Source organism: Leucopleurus acutus (genome assembly GCF_964270905.1).
Source record: "Leucopleurus acutus genome assembly, chromosome: 18".
Classification (NCBI taxonomy): Eukaryota; Metazoa; Chordata; class Mammalia; order Artiodactyla; family Delphinidae; genus Leucopleurus; species Leucopleurus acutus.
Genome location: NC_139160.1, coordinates 7,343,452 through 7,367,347, shown reverse-complemented (window position 1 = coordinate 7,367,347; position 23,896 = coordinate 7,343,452). Strand labels below are relative to the sequence as shown.

At 38.1% G+C, this 23,896-nt stretch overlaps 1 protein-coding gene across 1 annotated transcript in view; it reads right to left on the bottom strand.

The window, feature by feature from the left end:
- Positions 1-19,745, bottom strand: part of USPL1 (ubiquitin specific peptidase like 1) — a 39,869-nt gene extending 20,124 nt beyond the window's left edge. Inside the window, exons 1-5 of the mRNA XM_082859366.1 lie at positions 19,645-19,745; positions 11,180-11,345; positions 10,535-10,663; positions 4,706-5,348; positions 961-1,074 (exon numbers count right to left, since the gene is read on the bottom strand). Coding sequence (XP_082715492.1) covers positions 961-1,074; positions 4,706-5,348; positions 10,535-10,663; positions 11,180-11,278 — 985 coding nt within the window. The 5' untranslated portion in view covers positions 11,279-11,345; positions 19,645-19,745. The remainder of the gene's footprint in view (positions 1-960; positions 1,075-4,705; positions 5,349-10,534; positions 10,664-11,179; positions 11,346-19,644) is intronic.
- Positions 19,746-23,896: the final 4,151 nt, after the last annotated feature.

Below are 23,896 nucleotides of genomic sequence, written 5' to 3'. Positions count from 1 at the left end.
CACAGTCAAAAATAAAATAAAATTTTTAAAAAATAGACTTAAAAAAAAAAGGATAAAGAGAAATATGGTAATTCCCTGGTGGTCCAGTGGTTAGGACTCAGCTCTTTCATTGCTGGGGCCCTGGGTTCTATCCCTGGTCAGGGAACTAAGATCCCACAAGCCGTGTGGCAGGAAAAAAAAAAAAAAAAAGATAAAGAGAAATAAAACAAAAGGCACCCCCTCAAAAAAAAAAAAAATCACTACCAGCTCCTTTCTGCAATACAAAACAAAATTTATAAAGACCTGGAGACTCTAGCGCCCCTGTTCCACTCTGCTCCCAGAGGCCAAAAGACAATTCATAGAGGACAAAGCAGGTCTCATTCTTATGCCCTTTTTAAAAGTAAGAAAACTTTCCCAAAAGGTCATCAGTATACATCTCCTCATATTCCATCGGCTAAAATTGTACCATATGTCCATTCCTAAACCAATCACTAGCAGGGGAAATAGAATTATTATGGTTGGTGTAGACCAGAGATTCTCAACCCAATCCGTCCATAAGAATCACATGGAGGCTTCTAAAAATTACTGATACTTGAACTCCATCCTGAGATTCTTATGTAATGGGCTCCCAGCACTAGTTATTTACTTATAAACTTCCTAGGTGCTTTTTTAATACACAGTCAGTCAAGGCTGAAAACGCTGGAGTAGTCTACTGGGGGACAGTATTGGGAAAGCAACTGATGGTGTATCCCGTGAGTATTCAGCTGGTTTTGAGAACTGCATCCACGCTGAAGGGGTGGAACACATGCCTGCATATTTATATAGAACACCTCCATCCACGAATGATTTAACCAGTGATTAAATGATCAGATTCCAAGAATCTGATCATCCCAAGTAATAAAACAGTATTATATTTCCTTTTGATGTAAGTATGTCTTTATGGTAGATGCGTAATACAATTCAATTCCATAAATTACTTACCTAATGTACACCTAAGCTGAGGCTGAAGCCTAATAAAAATATCGTCTCTGACTTCATTCAGACAGGTCTCTATCTTTGCAAATATTTCAGAAGGAAGTTTTTTACAATCTCCATCTGATAATAAAATACAGAACATTATCAATTTCTCATCAACCTATTTCTTTCTACAGACAATTAAGACATTACCAAAATGAACATTTACCAGAGTCAACAAATTTCGCAGAGACAAAAATGGAAAATACAAAATTCCTTAATTCTTCTTCCTCTCTCTGTGGTATACCATATATTCCCTCAATATGTGTTAACAGCACAATATCATCAGTACTGACTGCCTGGCTCAACATCATTCTGCCTGAGTAAAATCTCAGTGCAAGTCTTTCAAGCCTAGCTAAAGAGCCACACTTTCAGATATTCTGCCCATCTCTGAAACAGCTGAAGCTCTCTCTTTTCATGAAATTATTACTTATGCTAGAGACAAAATCTAACCATTTAATCCTCTCTGTTTAACTTTTACTGAACTTAACTAGATCACAGGAGCAGACAAATTTACAGTCATGATTATTTCCCAAACTAACATTTGGTATGTTTTCCTCCTCCTATGTCTTTTGAAGGGCCTTCAATGACATCATCACATTTCATACAATTCTACATTCTGCTTTTTTTTTACACAAATCTGCTTCATTAAAAAATTTGCAGGCTAGTAATTACACTCTGACTGAACCATAGTTTTATTAGCCATTCCCTATTGTTGGACACTTAAGTTGTTTCTTTTTTTACTATTATAAATACTATCATGTTAAACATCTTTGGGCACACACCTGTCCATGTTTTTCATCATTTCTTTAGGGTAAAAGTCCTCAAGATGCAATTACTCTGGCAGAAAACTACCTAAGATTAATAAGAAAATTATTTTGAATAAAAACCGCCATATGCATCTGACTCTAGTTACTTTTAAGCTACAAATAGATCTTTTCACTCAAATCTCTTACGAATAAATAATTCATACAGCCTGATCACACTCTGCTTATATGTTTCACTATGAAAACATCCGGAGTCTTCTGTAATATGAAGTAAGCATTAACCAGAATTTTTGTTATTTGACCACACTGAAGAAAAGAGAAAACTTATAATCCAAAGCAATGTAGCTTGAACAAATGTTAATTACAACTATATTGTAAAAACTACAATTATCTTGTAAAAAATTAATATAATATTAAAATTAAAAGTTAATATTAATTTAATATTCAAGTCAAAATTTGAATGAGGTATGTTCTTTTACAACAAACAACTGTCACCAACTCAGTACTGGGGTTTCTATAATTATACAAAACAGGAATAAAGAGAAAAGGCAGAAGCAAATATGCTTCTGAGAAACTGAATTTTAGAAATTGCAAAAAACTTCAATCTCAAAGAAACTCAAATTGAAACAAAATATTTTTTATCTAAAAAAATTACAACTTTTTAAACGTTTCTACGCAAAGGTGATTACAGTGTTCTGGGATGTTTATTTCTACATATGAAAATGGAATTATTATGTTGGTAATAACCCTTCCGGAAAGCCATTTAGAAAGACTCTTTTTTTTTTTTAAAGGATCCCCAAGGGGATCCCCTTCTTTTTTTTAATATAAATTTATTTATTTTATTTATTTACTTTTGGCTGTGTTGGGTCTTTGTTGCTGCCCGTGGGCTTTCTCTAGTTGCAGCGAGTGGGGGCTACCCTTTATATAAATATTTTAACATCCCTTCTAGGGTATAATCAGCAATGGATTCAAAGGATACAGGGATATCTGCCATGGTATTTACACATAATAGCAAAAAAAAATGATAAGTAGCCTGAATGGTTAACAATGGGGAAACAATGTATAAGAGTATACTAATACAGTAAAATGTTGCACAACCGAAGTCAAACTGCATAAAGGTTAGGATTCTCCACCTACCAGATACCAAAACCCCAAAAGCCATAATAATTAAAGAGTATGGCATTGCTACAGAGACAGAAAAATAGTCAACAATGGGGAAACAATGTATAAGATCTATATAAAAGATTGCATGATCAAAGTCAATTTGAATAAAGATGAGGACAGCAAGACCTAAAATGCCCTAATAATTAAAAGTGTGGTATTGGTGCAGGGACAGATAAAGTGACCAAGAAAACAAAGCAGAGTTAAGGAACAGCTGCACACATACATAGAATGTTATATGACAAAGGGGGCATGGCAGATCAATTGAGGAAAAAGGTGGAGCTAGAAAAACTGGCTATGCAATGGAAAAAAATGAAACGTTACCACATACCAGACACAATTACCTCCAGTTGAACTAAGAATTTCAATGTAAAAAGCAAAGCTCTGTGACTTCTCAGTGAAAACAGAGGTAAATGACTTTCTGATCTTGGAGAAAGGAAACATTTCTTTTTAAAACCACAGACATTACTAGCTATAAAAGGAAAGATTAACAATTTCTGTCATCAAAAGATATCTTTAAAAAAGTAGAAACATGAGATACAAAGTGGGAGATTCAGTAACCTGTCTGAATAAATATAGCAACAAGGACATATAAAAACTCACACAAATCAATAAGAACATGACAATACAACAAACAGGGATAAGACACAAACAGGCTTCACAGAGGGAACAGAGGGTCAATCTACATACAAAGAGCTGTTCAACCTCTTTAAAATCTGGGAAAAGCAAATCAAGACCACAAACCATTTTATATCATTCAAATTGCAAAAATCACCACGTGTGAAAAAAACCAAGGGAGGAAATATGGATTAGGAAAATCTCTTCTACATTGCTAATGGGAGTAGACTGGTACAACCACTTTGGAAAACCATTAGCCATCGTCCAGTAAATCTGAACTCAGAGTCTATCCTATGGTACATCCAAGAAAAACTCTTGTGCCCCAGGAGACTTGCCTAAGAATAGTCACAGCAGCAGTATTTACAATTGCAAAAAACAACCGAATGACAGATGAATAAATAACATATGTACTTACAGACTGATATACTTACGAACTGGAAATATCATATAGCAACAAAAATCAATGAAACACAAATACAACCAGTACAACCAGCATAGATAAATCTTTATAAAAAAAATAAAAGTCCCAGAAGAAATACTGTACAGTATGTCTTTTTTTATAAAGTTCAAAACATTAAATTAGGCAATATATTTCTTAGCCATATATATGTAGGAAAAGCTATTAAAAAACAAGAAACGATATAACACATTTCAGGATAATGATTAACTTTGGGGGAGGTAGATGATGGGATGTGGAGGAACACATAGGTAGGTGCAAGTCACTGGAAATATTTTAATTTATCTTGGGTTCATGGGTATCCTATTTTATAGAAAATAAAAATATAGCCCTCACTGTGAAAAGAGATTTTGGGGGAGTTGTGGGATTATGGATGGTGTGTATTTACTTCTTTATTCTGCTTTACGGCAACTCAAAAACTTAAAGTTGTACTTTGATGTACTCTGTGTTGACCACCATTACCCTGACAGCTAAGATACAGCCATAGCCTCTTTATTCTTTACTCTTAGTTTTTGAAAAAGACTGCCTTTTGGGCAGTCATGATAACACAACTGGTGTTCACTCAAGCTTCATGACAGACTCGGTCCCTATGCTCCTTGCTCCGAGGTTCTACGTAAAACAAAAGCTACTGATGGCATCTTTTCGCGTGCTACAACGTTCAACATTAACCTCTTTAAAAATTAAAGAGAAATAAAATGTTATTACTAACCTTTAACTCCATCCAACTGACTGGTGTGCAGAAACTCATTGGCTTGATTATACCTGGTAAACAACTGACCGAACACAGACTCCTCTTTAGAGCATAGGTCAGTCACAGTGTTTTTCAGCCCTTCCAAGTGCACCAATGCTGACAGGATACAGTCTAACCAACAGAGAGCATATGCGTTTTTCCACTGGACACATGAAGTCTGGCAAAATGAGGTATGCTTGCTCTCCAACGGCATTTCCAGTTCAGATGCGCATCCTTCATTTTGAGGGGCAGTCCCTCCAGTTCCAGAAACATCAACCACAGTAGAATCTTCTTCAGCAGCCATGTCAACAATATCAGCTTCCAAAATCTCATTCTGCTCCAAGGAATCAGTTGTCCTAATTGGATTCTGTTGCCCACCGTGTAGTAAACCAGGTAAGTCTGATGAGGTTTCATCATACTCTTCATCATGTTTACTGTTCAAAACTTGTTCACCATCAATACCATTATGATGTTTAGTCTTTTTGGCATTTGCTAAAAGAGGTGACTCTTTAGAGTTGGTTTCCACGATCTTTCTTTTTTGAGGCTTATTTGGAGTGTGACAATCTTCCAAATCAGGAGTAATTAAGTTATTAAGTGATTTAGAGCCCAAGGGATAGATGCACTAGAAAGAAAAAATAACAAAAACTAAAAATTCAAATAAGCTCAAGCTTTAACTTCACAGATTCTACATCATGAAAAATATGTACAAAATTTTAGCATTACTTTGACCTGAGAGGGTATACAATATTATCAATCTAAATTTGAAGGAACCAGGGATAAACAGCTATTTAATCAAAAATTTCGTCCCCAAAGAGTAATTTTTCCTAGTTAATCTGAACAATCAAGGGTTTAATCTGAGTTACTCCAGAGTAAGCTAGCAAGGAAAACGTACATAATTTTGCTTTAATAAAGAATCTAATGTTGAGTGAATTAAAAATTCCAACATTTTATGAGTGTATTATTCTTTTTAAGACAGGTACACTGCATAGCATTAAAAACTAGAAAAGTATTTTCAAACCAAAAAAGTTGCACAGAGCAATCTGTATTGTTTCTCAGTTTTGAAACTGAGTATTAATCTGAGAGCACATCAGCATATCAATTTTACACCCATATTGGGTCTAAGAGTCAAACTGGCTGAATTTTAATAACTTCACCATGCACGAACACAATTTCAGGCAAATATCAAGAGTAAACAAATCACTAAAATAATCAATGAATTTTCCCTAAGTGTGAAAACTAGTAAAATATTTTATAAGACAAATGCAAGAAATCTAAATACCGTGTGCCCTCGTTTAAAATATGCTTTCTTCTACACAAGTATGGGAGATTGCTCCCTTGGTGGCCTCTAGCGAACTAAAGAACTATATACCTCCAGATACTCATGCCCTTGTACAGTCAGCCCCCTGCCACACAGCCTCAGGCTCGGCCACGTGACTAGCTTTAACGGGACATTAGCAACCAGGATGCCCATGCTTCAATAAGCACTGGCTTGTTGGGCTTGCCCTCTTGGAGCCCTCTTTCTGCACAATCTTTCTTAGTCCCAGCCATCACACTGTAAGGGTCCCAATTAACCTCACCGAGAGACCCTCATGGAAAAGAAGTGAGATCCTGGCTGACTACCTGAGTTGAGTTCCCAGCTGGCAGCTAGCATCCACAGTCTGCCATGTGTACATTTTAGTTGTCCCAGCCAACAGTATGTGAAGTGTAAGAACTGCCTTGTCAACCCACAGAATCATAAGTGAAGCCATTAAGTTACTTTAGTGACTAAGTTTTGAGATGGTTCACTTCACAGCAACAACTAACTGAAATGCTCTCATTTAAAGTATAGCATTTTCTATACAAGCGAACACTATATGCATAACATTGTACTTACTTCGAAATTCTTTAGTTTAATAGGACAAGTTCTTGAGTTTTCTGTTACCAACTAGCTGTGCGATCACCATCAATTAACAACTTGACCCTCAACTTTATACCCGGAGATTATTTCCTTAGTCCTACCACATGTCAGAAGACAGAGAACACTTTAAAAATCAATAGCAGTAATTTTGTATTCAGAGTCATCCAAAAAAATTGAAAACAAAACCTCAAAGAGATATTTGCACACCCATAGTCACTGCAGCATTATTCACAATAGCCAAGAGGTAGAAGCAAACCAAATGTCCATGGACAAACAAATGGATAAAGAAAACATGGTATATACATACAACAGAATATTATTCAGCCTTAAAAAGGGAAATCCTGTCATATGTGACAATATGGATAAACCTTGAGGACATTATGCTAAGTAAAATCACAAAAGACAAAAACTGTATGATTCCACTTATATGAGGTACCTAGAGTAGTCAAATTCATAGAGACAAAGTAGAATGGTAGTTGCCTGGGCTACAAAGAGAAGTTGTTATTCAACGGGTACAGAATTTCAGGTTCTAGAGATATGTTGTATAACAATGTGAATATAGCAAACACTCCTGAACTGTACACTTAAAAATGGTTAAGATGGCTTCCCTAGTGGCGCAGTGGTTGAGAGTCCGCCTGCCGATGCAGGGGACACGGGTTCGTGCCCCGGTCTGGGAAGATCCCACAAGCCGCGGAGCAGCTGGGCCCGTGAGCCATGGCCGCTGAGCCTGCGCATCCAGAGCCTGTGCTCCACAACAGGAGAGGCCACAACAGTGAGAGGCCCGCGCACCGCAAAAAAAAAAAAAAAAAAAGTTAAGATGGTAAATTTTATGTTTTTTTAACAATTAAAACAATTTTTACTTTTTAAAGGCAAAAAATTAAAAAAAAACCTTTACCATTCTCAAGCAGAGTCAAAATCATGGTGTGCACATCCCACCAGCACCCCTACTTAATCAAAAACAACAACAAAAATCACTCTTAGCCAGTGGGTAATATACAAAGAGTTTGCTGACTCCTGGTGTAAACCAATGTACTTCATAAAATACACTGGGCTCTTACTGATGATTAAAACATTTTCTAAAAACTAGATCAATAATTCCTCTAAAGTTCTTTTTTTACATTTGCAAAGTATATACTTGAAAGTCTTGGTTATTTTTTTTTCCTCATTGCTTAAAAAAGAATGCTTCAAAATCTAAAAATGCAAAAAACACATCTAACCATAATAGTTAAAACCACTGTTCTGAGAACAGACTTCGCTATTCTGGTAGTCCTTGGTTAAAGAACTCTACTGAAATATCACGTATTGTTCAGAAGAGGGGAAAAAAGTAATTTTCTTCTAGAATTTGTAAGTTTTATTTTTCTCTCTTTCCAGTGCTCACAATTCTACAACTTTATTCTGAGCTGGTTAACTAGTAAACTCTGTAGAGTCTGGTGTTACAGATGAGCTGAGCTGTCAAGTCTCCTAAAGTCAAGCCCTCCCCTTGTGCAATAGAGCCTGTCATTTGCTCCAGGGATATCCCTCCAGCAATTCTGTGACACTTTCTGTTTTTCCCTCTCTACTGGATATAACCAGCGTACAAACATGCTGCTATTTTTCCCAACTTAAAAACAAACAGAAGTAAAACTTTTCCCTCCAGGTACTACCTCACGTCTATATTTCTCAATTCTTCCTCTCCCATTTTCCATCACTCACTCCAATCAGGCTTTTACCACTACTACTTTACCAAAACCACTCTAATCAAGGCCTGCAAGGACCCCCATGACACTCCAGTCAATGGTGAGTTGAGTCCTCAGCCACCTTGAGTTCTCACTGGAATTGACAGTAAATCATTCCTTCCTTCTTTAAACATTTTTCACTTGACATCCAGGACAATATACTTTCCTTCCTGAGATTACGCCTACCTCACTCTCCATATCTCTCACTTCTTTGCTGGTTCCACTTCACCTTCCAAACTTTTTAATGCTGGAGTGTTCCAGGGCTCAGTTTTGCAACTCTTTATCCACACTCATGGTAAACTCACCCAGCCTCATGGTTCAATTACTTACTGAACCATGTAAGTTCACGTAAGTTTGCTGATGACTCCCAAATGTATATATGCAATCTTAGACTCTCCACCTAACACCAGACACATAGATCCAACTGTTTACTCCATATACCCAGTTATTAGATAGATGCCTCAAGCTTGATTGCTCCTGATCTCATCTTTCCCCCAGACCTTCCTCTTCCCAAAGTCTTTCTCAGTTCAGCAACCGGCAGCTCCATTCTTCCAATTATTCAAGCGAAGTATCTGGGGATCATCCTTGATTCCTCCCTTCCTACCATGTACCCCACTCTTTCAGCATATCCTTTTAACTATCAAAATACATATAGAATCCAACCATGCCTCATCAACCTGGCCACTACTTGTTCTCCCTGGAATACTACAACTGCCTTCCAACCATTTCCCTGCTTCAGATCTTGCCCATCACATTTTTTTCAACATGAAAATCAGATCATGTCACTCCTCTGTCAAAATCCCTACTATGGTTCTTTATTTCATAGTAAAAGCCAGCAAACGGCCTACAAGGCTTTACTGGATCCATCCCATCTTCCCTTATTCTGCTTCACTCACTCCGATCCAGCTCTGCTGGTTTCCCTGCAGTAGCACAAACATGGACAGGCAGCCTCCTCTCTCTCAGGACCTTGTATCTGCTACTCTCCCCACCTGGAAGGCTCACTCCACAGGACTTGTTCCTTTTCATCTCTTTCAGATCTTTGCTCAAATGTCACTCACTTTCTCAATTAAGTTTCCTCCTATACTTTATTTAAAATTGCAAATTACCCACTCTCTGATACTCCAGTCCCTGTGGCTTTATTTTTCTCTACATCACTTTTCATTACCTCACACAAAAAAGTATGCTTTCCTTTTTTATTTTCTTTCCCAATCTAGAATATAGCCTTGTTGAGAAAAAGAAATTTTTGTTTTATTCACTGTATCCTACCATCTGGAACAGTGCCAACATGGTGACACACAAATAAATATTTATTGCATAAATGCAAAAAAATAATTTATTTCTATTTGTAAGAATACCTGAAATTTTCTTTAAGTGTTACCCAACAAAAGTATCTACCACCAACAGTATAATATAGTCTAGTATTTTCCAAAACTGGCTGATCATCAGACAGTTTATAAAAGTTATAAAACTACAGAATTCTGGGCCAACTCTATTGAATAAGCATCTAGGTGAGACCCAGAAATTTTTTAAAAGCTTTCCAAGTGATTCTGATGAACTGCTAGTTTATCTGGAATAATACATATCTGACATTAGAAGACTGTATTCCAATCACTGCTCTGCTGCTTTATGAAGATGTTGTGTTCCTAAACCCTCTGCATCTGTTTTCTTATTCATAACATGGGAATACCTACCTTGCAAAGTTTTGAGAATTAAGTATGTATATGACAGTTTCATAAGTTGTCAAGTACAGTAAAATATAGAGTATTATGGAATTTAACGAGCTCCTGTGTAAAAAGTTGTGCCAGTGGGTACAAATTACTATAATTCTAAGATATTTAGAGCCTTAAGTACATAATATTTAGAGATTAATAACCTTTGCAATAAGTCCCAAAGTTAATAAACAACACATGAAAATAACAACAGCTAAAAGGACCTCCACAAGGTTTAAAAAAAAATCTTGAAACATATTCTCTCTTCTCACAAGTCTAATGACAATAAAAACAAACATCTTCATGTAATAACTCAGGAAATCAAGTGGCAAAATAAAATATTTAAAATTATATACCAGACAGATCTAGAGACTAACTACATGTTAAAAACATACAATCCAAAAACTACAAAATGAATACAAATTTAAACACTGAAGAGAAAAGCAAAAGGCGAAAACTTCAATACCATCTAAGATTAATACTTTACCTGCAGATCCTCACACAAAAAGACAGATTCTTGAAAACTAATTCGGTAAGTCTTTAAGGCTTTTAACTTTCCCTTCGTCCTACAAGCAGGGCAATACCCATCTGACGGTACTTTAGATGAATCATAATTCTAAAAGAGAAAAAAAGTAAATTAAAATATAGACATTCCTAGATTGTATAAAATTACAAAAAGTTAAATGGAAAAGTAACCAGAAAAAAAATGTACACTTTTTACCGAGAAGTGTCCTGGCAAGATATCTTAAAGACAGCAAATAAAAGAAATGCATATAGGCTTTAATACAGCTATTGTTCCAAAAAGAATATATTCTAGTTTTAAATATTAAATTAAGTGTTAAAAATAGCATCAGTTTTATCTGCAAGAAAAAAAGTAATGTCAACTGTCACTGAAAATATGTTCAACATTTTCAAATAGTAAACTATACGGTCTATGTTTTATTTCTACTTTTACATATCAATAAAACAGAGAGAGGTAAACAGAGAACAATCTTTCGCCATTACTGTAAGATTTCCGTGGAAGATACAATTTTTTTTAAATTAACTGGTAAAATTAAAACCAAATTTAAGTCTTAAAAATAGGAGAGAAAAAAACCAACTTTGCACTGAGGCAAAAAATAAGTTCACTAACTTTTCCCAAATACCCCACCATATGGAGTGAAGATATCCCTATATCAGTCCCTGGTCCAATCACTGGCAAACCATTTCCAATCTTCGGGGAATCCATCATTCCGAGTCATTGGCTAATTTATGTCACTTGAAACATGTCAATATCACTAAGGATTTTTCAATGAACCCTGGAAAAAAAAAAGTTAATAGACAATTTTTATAAGATGTATGCATATTAAGTATATTTTGAGAACTATATATCTTATGTTAAACATATTCTGAAATTGTAATCTTGAAGTGAAAACAAAATACCTAAATTTATTTAAAGATCTAGCAAATTTGTGGAGAGAGGGCAAAAACTGGCAATAGGACCAGTCTTCACAGTAGACTCATTTGTAAGCAAATTTATCAAAACTTGTAATACAGATAGCTATTACTTAAATATATTGACAAGAGCTTGAAAACCTAAGTTTTTAGTCTACGCACAACTTGAAACAAATATGTAAGCATTATACCAAGAAAACATTTAAATAAACACAGATCCATTGTGCCATTACTTAACAAGGACAAAAGAACCCCATACATTCCTATTGCTTTCAACTGCCAAGAATACATCACCAACTGAGAACAGTGCCACTTTTTAAATAAAAGCTGTGAACAAAATACTATTTTACATTAAAGTAAATAATCTGTAACGGAACAAAAATATAAACACTGTCAATCGTACAATGTTTTGAGTGTAGACCCATGGAGTAGAATCACATTTAGTAAAGTTGAAATTATGAAACTGGAGCTCAGTGTAAGGGAAAAGCAATTGTTAACAGTGGTTCAGATATGGATTTAAAATACAAGGAAAACAAGATAAAGGAGAAATTTAAGCAGAGTGAATCACCACTTCACAGGGATGTTGTAAAACACTTTCAAGCAAAAGTCTTTCCCAAATCTAAGAATCCATGATTCTATGACAACCACTTTCTAGGAAACTGGGGCTCACAGATTCCACTTTAAAAACTAGTTATGCTATTGTTTCCCGCTGTATAAACTTTACACACCTTTCAAGCCAAGGAATAATTTCAAAAATAAAAATGCTTTTTAGAAAAGTATCAGTGGAGGATAGCCTCATCCACCAGAGGGCAGACAGCAGAAGCAAGAAGAACTACAATTCTGCAGACTGTGGAAGGAAAGCCACAGAAAGGCAGACAAAACGAAAAGGGAGAGGACTTTGTACCAGACGAGGGAACAAGACAAAACCCCAGAAAAACAACTAAATGAAGTGCAGAGAGGCAACCTTCCAGAAAAAGAATTCGAATAATGATAGCAAAGATGATCCAGGACCTTGGAAAAAGAATGGAGGCAAAGAAATGTTTAGCAAAGACCTAGAAGAATTAAAGAACAAACACCTAGAAGAAAAAAGAACCAACAAACAGAGATGAACAATACAATAACTGAAATGAAAAATACACTAGGAAGGAATCAATAACAGAATAACTGAGGCAGAAGAATGGATAAGTGACCTGGGAGACAGAATGGTGAAATTCACTGCTGCGGAACAAAATAAAGAAAAAAGAATGAAAAGAAATGAAGACAGCCTAAGAGACCTCTGGGAAAACATTAAACACAACAACATTTGCATTATAAGGGTCCCAGAAGGAGATGAGAGAGAGAGAAAAAGGACCCAAGAAGAGATTATACTCAAAAACTTCCCTAACATGGTAAAGGAAATAGCCACCCAAGTCCAGGAAGTGCAGAGAGTCCCAGGCAGGTTAAACCCAAGGAGAAACACGCCGAGACACATCATAATCAAATGGGCAAAAATTAAAGACACAAAAAAATTATCGAAACCAACAAGGGAATAAACGACAAATAACATACAAGGGAACTCCCATAAGGTTAACAGCTGATTTCTCAGCAGAAATTCTACAAGCCAGAAGGAAATGGCAGGATATATTTAAAGTGATGAAAGGGAAGAAAGTACAACCAAGATTACTCTACCCAGCAAGGATCTTATTCAGATTCGACAGAGAAATCAAAAGCTTTACAGACAAGCAAAAGCTAAGAGAATTCAGCACCACCAAACCAGCTCTACAACAAATGCTAAAGGAACTTCTCTAAGTAGGAAAGGCAAGAGAAGAAAAGCACCTACAAAAACAAACGCATAAAAATTAAGAAAATGGTAATAGGAACATACATATTGATAATTACTTTAAACGTGAATGGATTAAATGCTCCAACCAAATGACACAGGCTTGCTGAATGGATACAAAAACAAGACCCATCTATATGCTGTCTACAAGAGACGCACTTCAGACCGAGGGACTCATATAGACTGAATGTGAGGGGATGGAAAAAGTTATTCCATGCAAATGGAAATCGAAAGAAAGCTGGAGTAGCAATACTCGTATCAGATAAAATAGACTTTGAAATAAAGAATGTTACAAGAGACAAGGAAGGACACTACATAATGATCAAGGGATCAATCCAAAAAGAAGATATAACAATTACAAATGTTTATGCACCCAACATAGGAGCACCTGAACACATAAGGCAACTGCTAACAGCTATAAAAGAGGAAATCGACAGTAACACAATAATAGTGGGGGCCTTTAACACCTCACACTAATGGACAGATCATCCAGACAGAAAATTAATAAGAAAACACAAGCTTTAAATGACACAGTAGACCAGATAGATTTAATTGATATTTATAGGATATTCCATCCAAAAGCAGCAGATTATACTTTCTTCTCAAGTGCACATGGAACATTCTCCAGGACAGATCACATTTTGGGTCACAAATCAAGCCTCAGTAAACTTAACAAAACTGAAATCGTATCAAGCATCTTTTCCGACCACAACGCTATGAGATTAGAAATCAATTACAGGGAAAAAATCGTAAAAAACACAAACACATAGAGGCTAAACAATACATTACTAAATAACCAAGGGATCACTGAAGAAATCAAAGAGGAGATCAAAACATACCTAGAGACAAATTACAATGAAACACGATGATCCAAAACCTATGGTATGCAGCAAAAGCAGTTCTAAGAGGGAAGTTTATAGCAATACAAGCCTAACTCAAGAAACAGAAAAATCTCCAATAAACAATCTAACCTTACACTTAAAGGAACTAGAAAAAGAAGAACAAACAAAACCCAAAGTTAGTAGAAGGAAAGAAATCATAAAGATCAGAGCAGAAATAAATGAAATAGAAACAAAGAAAACAACAGGAAAGATCAATAAAACTAAAAGCTGGTTCTTTGAGAGGATAAACAGAATTGATAAACATTTAGCCAGACTCATCAAGAAAAAGAGGGAATGGACTCAAATCAATAAAATCAGAAATGAAAAAGGAGAAGTTACAACAGACACCCCAGAAATACAAAGCATCATAAGAGACTACTACAAGCAACTGTATGCCAATAAAATGGACAACCTGGAAGAAATGGACGATATCTTAGAAAGGTATAACCTTCCAAGACTGAACCAGGAAGAAACAGAAAATATGAACAGACCAATCACAAGTAATGAAATTGAAACTGTGATTAACAATCTTGGAACAAACAAAAGTCCAGGACCAGATAGCTTCACAGGTGAATTCAATCAAACATTTAGAGAAGAGCTAACACCCATCCTTCTCAAACTCTTCCAAAAAACTGCAGAGGAAGGAACACTCCAAACTCATTCTATGAGGCCACCACCACCCTGATACCAAAACCAGACAAAGATTCTACAAAAAAAGAAAATTACAGACCAACATCACTGATGAATATAGATGCAAAAACCCTCAACAAAATACTAGCAAACAGAATCCAACAACACATTAAAAGGATCATACTCCACGATCAACTGGGATTTATCCCAGGGATGCAAGGATTCTTCAATATATGCAAATCAATCAATGTGATACACCATATTAACAAATTGAAGACTAAAAACCATATGTTTATCTCAATAGATGCAGCAAATCTTATGACGAAATTCAACACCCATTTATGATAAAAACTCTCCAGAAAGTTGGCAGAGAGGGAACCTACCTCAACATAGTAAAAGCCATATATGACAAACCCACAGCAAACATCATTCTCAATGGTGAAAAACTGAAAGCATTTCCTCTAAAATCAGGAACAAGACAAGGATGTCCACTCTCGCCACTATTATTCAACATAGTTTTGAAAGTCCTAGCCATGGCAATCACAGAAGACAAAGAAATAAAAGGAGTACAAATTGGAAAAGAAGAAGTAAAACTGTCACTGCTTGCAGATGACATGATACTATACGTAGAGAACCCTAAAGATGCCACCAGAAAACTACTAGAGTTAATCAATGAATTTGGTAAAGTTGCAGGATACAAAAATTAATGCACAGAAACCTCTTGCATTCCTATACACTAACAACAAAAGATCAGAAAGAGAAATTAAGGAAATAATCTCATTCACCACTGCAACAAAAAGAATATAGTATCTAGGAATAAACCTATCTAAGGAGATAAAAAGACCTGTACTCAGAAAACTATAAGACACTGATGAAAGAAATCAAAGATGACACAAACAGATGGAGAGACATATAATGTTCTTGGATTGGAAGAATCAACATTGTAAAAATGATTATACTACCCAAAGCAATCTACAGATTCAATGCAATCCCTATCAAATTACCAGTGGCATTTTTTACAGAACTAGAACAAAAAAAATCTTAAAGTCTGTATGGAAACACAATAGACCCCGAATAGCCAAAGCAGTCTTGAGGGAAAAAATGGAGCTGTAGGAATCAGACTCCCTGACTTCAGACTATACTATAAAGCTACAGTAATCAAGACAGTATGGTACTGGCACAAAAACAGAAATATAGATCAATGGAACAGGATAGAAAGCCCAGAGATAAACCCACGCACCTATGGTCAACTAATCTATAACAAAGGAGGCAAGGATTTACAATGGAGAAAAGACAGCCTCTCCAATAAGTGATGCTGGGAAAACTGGACAGCTACATGTCAAAGAATGAAATTAGAACACTCCCTAACACCATACACAAAAATAAACTCAAAACGGATTACAGACCTAAATGTAAGACCAGACAGTATAAAACTCTTAGAGGAAAACATAGGCAGAACACTATGACATAAATCACAGCAAGATCCTTTTTGACCCACCTCCTAGAGAAATGGAAATAAAAACAAAAATAAACAAATGGGACCTAATGAAACTTAGAAGCTTTTGCACAGCAAAGGAAACCATAAACAAGATGAAAAGACAACCCTCAGAATGGGAGAAAATATTTGCATATATTTTGAAGCAACTGACATAGGATTAATCTCCAAAATTTACAAGCAGCTCGTGCAGCTCAATATCAAAAAAACAAACAACCCAATCCAAAAATGGGCAGAAGACCTAAATAGACATTTCTCCAAAGAAGATATACAGATTGCCAACAAACACATGAAAGAATACTCAACATCATTAATCATTAGAGAAGTATAAATCAAAACTACAATGAGGCATCACCTCACACTGGTCAGAATGGCCATCATCAAAAAATCTACAAACAGTAAATGCTGGAGAGGGTGTGGAGAAAAGGGAACCCTCTTGCACTGCTGGTGGGAATGTGAATTGGTACAGCCACTATGGAGAACAGTATGGAGGTTCCTTAAAAAACTACAAATAGAATTACCATATGACCCAGCAATCCCACTACTGGGCATATACCCAGAGAAAACCATAATTCAAAAAGACACATGCACCCCAATGTTCACTGCAGCACTATTTACAATAGCCAGGTCATGGAAGCAACCTAAATGCCCATCAACAGATGAATGGATAAAGAAGATGTGGGACATATATACAATGGAATATTACTCAGCCATCAAAAGAAATGAAATTGGGTCATTTGTAGAGACATGGATGGACCTAGAGACTGTCAAACATGGTGAAGTCAGAAAGAGAAAAACAAATATAGTATATTAACGCATATATGTCGAACCTAGAAAAATGGTACAGATGAACTGGTTTGCAGGGTATAAATAGAGACACAGATGTAGAGAACGTACGGACACCAAGGGGGGAAAGTGGTGGGGGGGTGGAGGTGGTGGATTGAACTGGGAGATTGGGATTGACATGTATATACTAAAATGTATAAAATAGATAACAAGAACCTGCTGTATATAAAATAAATAAAATAAAATTCAAATATTCAATAAAAAGGTATCAGTGGATGTCAATATGCTATTCCTAAAGAAATATCCAAAAGCAGGGTTTCTCAACCACAGGATTATCGACATTTTGGACCAGATAATTCTTTTGTTGTGAGGGCTGCCCTGTGTGTTAAGAGGATGTTTAGCAGCACCAATGACCGCTATGTGCTAGATGCCAACAGCACCCACCCCTCAGCTGTGACCATGTCTCTAGACATTGCCAAATGTCCCTCCCTCCTCTCTCCTCCCAGGGGGAGGGGGGGAAATCACCCCATTGAGAACCACTGCCAAAAGGGTAAAAACAAGTGTGGTGATAACTTTTTCTTTTTAAGCTCCTCACAGACAATACTAATTTGTTAACTTTGGCTGGTTCTATTTATAATCTACTTACTAAAGGGAACTATATAGTAAAGTCTCAAACTTCTGGTTCCAGAGTGGATAAAAGCATGAGCTTTAGGTACAGAAATTTATTTGTGAAGTTAGTTTCTTCTAAGAATTAAATGTGATAATACATGTAAAATGCTTAGCACTTGACACATAGTAAATTGCAACCACTATTTGGTGCTATTTTATACTTTATGCAGAAAATATGCAGCATAGCTTGGATCATTATGCAGTATTCTCAAAAGAGAAGTTGGTAAGCTATGTATCTTGAACAAGTTTTTTTTGATGAAAATTTCCATCCACCTGAGGGATTAAGAAAACTTCTCCAGCTGGTTCTCTCTCTCTCTCTCTCCCTCTCCCTCCCTCTCTCCCTCCCCCCCTCCCCCCTCCCCCCCTCTCCCTCCCTCTCTCTCTCTCATAAGTAAAACATGAGGAGCCTTCAAATCTGCTCTCCTGATCCTATCACCCATTTCCCATTTCAATGGGAAAAACAGGCAGGTTGGTGGTTGAAATCCTTAACATGCAGAACATCCAAAAGAAAATTCACTTAAACAAATATCAAAGGTAGGCTACTCAGGTCTTCCAAATACAATTTACTTGGTCCTATGTACAAAACCCTGGGCTGATTCCTACAACTTAACTTGTTTCTAAATGACCGCCTTCATTGTCCTCCCTTCAAAATTACCTGTTTCTGCTCCTCGTTTGTATCTCACCTAGATTTTGGCATCTCCATCCGTACAAACACACAAACTAGAAAATCTGAGTGGTTCTCGGGACTTCCCTGGTGGTCCAATGGTTAAGACTCCGTCCTCCCAATGCAGGGGGCACGGGTTCCATCCATGTTCGGGGAACTGGGGAACTAAGATACCCCATGTCACACGACGCGCACAAAAAAGAAAATGAAAAATTTGAGTGGTTCTCTACTCTTTCACTTCCCTCTTCTTTACTTAGTGAAAGTCATCAAATCCTATGGACAGTTCTTTGGAAGCATCTCAAATCCCCACCTCTCTTTCTATCCCATTCCCACTCTATCATGCCAAAGTGATGCTTCTATAACACAAGTCTGAGTCTGACACTACTCAACTTAAAATCCTCTACTGACTCCAGTGTGATTATAGGAAAGTCCAAACAGCTCAGTATGACCTAAAGCTCACTGCACTATGAGACCACTGGTTTTCCAGCCTTACCCTCCTCTACTTCACTTCAACTTCCGCATCTTTTTCATGATGCCCTCCCTTTTCATTACTTCTGTGATCTACTGATGCTCCATAAGCCTGAATGTCAATTACTAACCCAGTAGGGACCCAGGTACAGCACAACCAAAGTGTGAAGTTGGCTCTGGGGATAGCGAAAGAAGCAATTAAGCTTAATTCACAGCCCCATGTGCAAAATGGGGAAACCCAGAGAACCAGCTGTTCGAAGAAGGCCTTATACCCGTTTGAGCTTTCCCTCCAAGACCAAGTGGGCTCAGCACGCGAACTGTGAAAGGTAAGGCCACAACAGACTTGAAACCGAGGAATGGGGTCGGCTTTCGGTGCCCAGCCCTGTCTGGTACCCAACCCAGCCGTCCAGAACCACAGACTAAGACACGTCACTTGCAAAACCCAACCTTGGAAACCTAGGATGAGCAGGGTTTCGTTAATTCTCCCCATCTCCACGCTCCTTGGGAAAGCGGGGGCGGGGGAGGCTCTGGTTTCTCTTCTGCATTTACCTCTCTGAGTTCAAACGAAAGAATCTGTGACTCCATTCCAATACCTTAACCACCAAGCCTTCCCACCTGAACCTACTCCCATCCTTTCCCCCTCCCAGCCTAGCCCCTCCTTTCAGCGAGCAACTATCCCATAGATCACCCCAGCTCTGTCCTCCTTCCCTATTTCAGGAGCTGAAGGAAACTACTCCGTCTTCTCCCTTACCTGCCGCGGGTTCTCCCCTTCTTCGCGCCGGATCGCTCCAAACTCCTGTTCCAGCTTGAGCGCCACACCAGAGTGCAACGTTTAGCCCACGTTCCCCTCAACCTGCTCCTCCCCCACCGGCCCCTCCGCTAGAAAAGCAGCTTCCGGTTTGAGTCCGCAGCTAAAGAGTTCCCCTTCCTGCCCCGCGCGGGGCCTGAACGGACGTATGCGTGGTGGGGAAGGCGAGGACGGGAGCACTTCCGTCAGGCCTCCGCAGAGAGGCGTGGCTGTCCTCCCGGCTGCCGCAGTCGCAGTTTCAGCTGCGGCGACGACTAGGGGCGGGGCCGGTGGCTGCAGAACCCGCCATATGTGAGTGGCGGGTTTGGGGTGGCGACATTTCTGGAAGCTGCTGGAAAGCGCTCGAGTGGCGGAGGTGACGCCGGCGGCCAGGGGGTGGGGCGTGATTAAAACTAGTGCGCGGTCGGCAGCGGAGGGATTACGCTGAGGAAAGAAACCGGAACGCGTCTCGTTGCGCTCTGGCCGCGCGAGCCCGGGTCGGAAGGCGACGCGCCCCTGAGTGACTTGGGTGGGTGGGCGGGCGGCGGAGGAGGGAAGGGCACCCCAGCCGGCGGAGGGTGCGATGGAGGCTCTTGGCCGGCGCCTCCTTGCAGCGCCGAGGTCACCGCGACGGCGGGCCGCGCGAGGCCCCCATAGTCCGCTCTCCTAAAGCTTCGGTGAGAGCCGAGCTGCCACAGAGCGTGTTCACAAAGGGTCACCATACACGGAGCTGCCCCTCCCTGTCTCCCTAAACCCCATCTGCGAGGCCAGGGGCTTTTCCACCAGGATTCTGGGTGTATCTCCTCCTTTCCTCCCTCCCAGATCTTCTAACGGTAAGGGGAGTAGCCGAAGCACAGGGACCCATTCTTACTAGGCAGTGGCCGACGTGTCCCTGCTGCGCTCATTTCAGCTGCCCTGCCTTGTTTTAACTTCAGAGGAGGGGGGAGTTCTCATGGAGTTTCTAAGTTTAAGGCTCTGCTTTCGTAGGAAGGTCATGTGGTTTAAGGGACATCGTGACCGCGCGTGCTATTTCTGAGTCTGCGTTCTGAATCTTGGGGGCAGCATATTCCAGATGTCCTTCGCTCGATTGAGTTGTTTCCTGGATTAACAATGTGTAGTTTTTGACCATTTCTTTACAGAATAATCACCATGGGCATTTTGGACTGTGGCTTTTTTTTTAAGTGGTCTCAAACAAATTATATTCTGGAATAATGCTGATAATTTTGATAGGGTGATATAGAGGAAGGAAGTCCCGTGTACCAAGAAACTCTTCAGTGAGAAGGAATTTTAGTTTTCGGTTCTTCTGAATGCAAATGGCCAAGAATCCAACAGAGAGTTTGTTGTTTTGTTTTTCTCCAGAAAACTGAAAAATAGGCTGGTTGGTTTTTGTTTACCTTTTTTGTGGTTGTACTAGATACCTAACGTGCCTGTGTATTGGTTGTCAGATATAGCTAATTAGATTTTCTTTTATTTTAATGAATTATGAAAATGCGAGGATGTAGTAAGTGTTTCTTCCTGAAATAGTAGCGGTAATCCAGAAGGTTTTTCTTTTTCACCCTTGGTATTTCCATTTTTAGAATGGAATACACTTTTTTGTAATGAACACTTGCTGAATGTTAACGTCATACATTGAACAAATAATTGATTCAGTTAAAATGTCGCTAAAATTTTAAGATTGAAAGTCAACATGCCCAATCATATCAGTCATTGTTGTCTGCAAAGTTGATTTATAGTCTTTTAGTGCAAATTTGATTTTTTGCCAGGAGAAATTCTGTAATAGTAACAGAAACAAAATGGAGGTGGGGCTTGAGTTGTGGAAAGAAAAGAATGGATTTTAGTGTGTGTTGTGTTTTGACTCCAGACTTTTTCCTCTTGTAAAAAGTAGAAAAAGGCATAAAAGAGTTAATACGATTAAGGGGAGGTTGACTAGAAAACTCCCCTTTCGTTTACATTAGAGTAATGGTCCGAAGGTGAGAAAATTTGTGTACATTTCTGCTTATTTCTCACCAATATATTTGGAATGCCTCTTTCTATGAACATTGGTCCCCAAGAGTGCAGTTACCATCCAGTAGGATTCAAGCTCATTGCCTCCATACCGTTGTTAGCAATGTATAAAACTCCTGTCAGGAGGAGTTTTATTTACCTATTTTCATTTAAATAACATGATTTAATCAAATGGAGTTTTTTTATTAAATTAATAATTAATAAGCAGCCCCAATAGGAATACAGTGTTGTACAATTAGGATTTTCTTTTTCCTCTTCTCACATTGTCAGCTTTTGCCCCCCTCTGCTAGATTGGATTCCTTAATAACAAAACAAGTCTGCCCAAACATGGGATATAAGAGCTGCCTGCTATAACTGCTTGTTTCGGGCTCATCAAAAAGATGAGCGTCGAAGTGACTAACCATATTTTCTAGCAGCACCGTTGTGAGTAGTCTGTAGTCTCATATCTAATTCCAACATTCAGAAGGCTTTGAGAACCAGAAACGTTTTAAGCTTGGAGACAAAATTCATTTGGTAGCAAAATACAACCTGAACTAATGAAAAGTTATATATATTATGTACTTATCCCATATGTTTTGCTGAAGAAATATTATGTTTGATTACGGGGTGCTATTCTTGGCCACTGGTATATGAGGTGTTACATAATGGGTTGTGTGCCTTGTGACATTTTTTAATTCCCGAAATTTCTTATTTCTAAAACACATTCAGCCCCTGGGTTTTGGTTAAGGAATGTGAACCTATATTAATAATTTTGGCAGTACACTTGTGCTAGGCATTCGCATATTTATTTATTTATTTTTCATTTTTGGTTTTTTTTTTTGCCATGTTTCTTAGTTTATTTTTTTTAACATCTTTTTTGGAGTATAATTGCTTTACATTGTTGTGTTAGTTTCTGCTGTATAACAAAGTGAATCAGCTATATGTATGCATATAACCCCATATTCCCTCCCTCTTGCGTCTCCCTCCCACCCTCTAGGTGGTCACAAAGCACCGAGCTGATCTCCCTGTGCTATGCGGCTGCTTCCCACTAGCTATGTATTTTACATTTGGTAGTGTATATATATGTCCATGCCACTCTCTCACTTCATCCTAGCTTACCCTTCCCCCTCCCCATGTCCTCAAGTCCATTCTCTACATCTGCGTCTTCATTCCTGCTCCTAGGTTCTTCAGAACCCTTTCGGTTTTTTTTTTTAGATTCCATATATATGTGTTAGCATATGGTATTTGTTTTTCTCTTTCTGACTTACTTCATTCTGTATGACAGACTCTAGGTCTATCCACCTCACTACAAAGAACTCAATTTCATTTCTTTTTAATGGCTGAGTAATATTCCATTGTATATATGTGCCACATCTTCTTTATCCATTCATCTGTTGATGGACACTTCGGTTGCTTCCATGTCCTGGCTATCATAAATAATGCTGCAATGAACATTGTGGTACATGACTCTTTTTGAATTACGGTCTTCTCAGGTTATATGCCCAGTAGTGGGATTGCTGGGTCATACGGTAATTCTATTTCTAGTTTTTTAAGGAACCTCCATACTCTTCTCCATAGTGGCTGTATTAATTTACAGTCCCACCAACAGTGCAAGAGGGTTCCCTTTTCTCCACACCCTCTCCAGCATTTACTGTTTGTAGATCTTTTGATGATGGCCATTCTGACCAGTGTGAGGTGATGCCTCATTGTAGTTTTGATTTGCATTTCTTTAATGGTTAGTGATGTTGAGCATTCTTTCATGTGTTTGTTGGCAATCTGTATATCTTCTTTGGATAAATGTCTATTTAGGTCTTCTGCCCATGTTGGATTGGGTTGTTTGATTTTTTGATATTGAGCTGCATGAGCTGCTTGTAAATTTTGGAGATTAATCCTATGTCAGTTGCTTCAAAATATATGCAAATATTTTCTCCCATTCTGAGGGTTGTCTTTTCATCTTGTTTACAGTTTCCTTTGCTGTGCAAAAGCTTAAGTTTCATTAGGTCCCATTTGTTTATTTTTGTTTTTATTTCCATTTCTCTAGGAGGTGGGTCAAAAAGGATCTTGCTGTGATTTATGTCATAGTGTTCTGCCTGTGTTTTCCTCTAAGAGTTTTATACTGTCTGGTCTTACATTTAGGTCTGTAATCCATTTTGAGTTTATTTTTGTGTATGGTGTTAGGGAGTGTTCTAATTTCATTCTTTGACATGTAGCTGTCCAGTTTTCCCAGCACCAC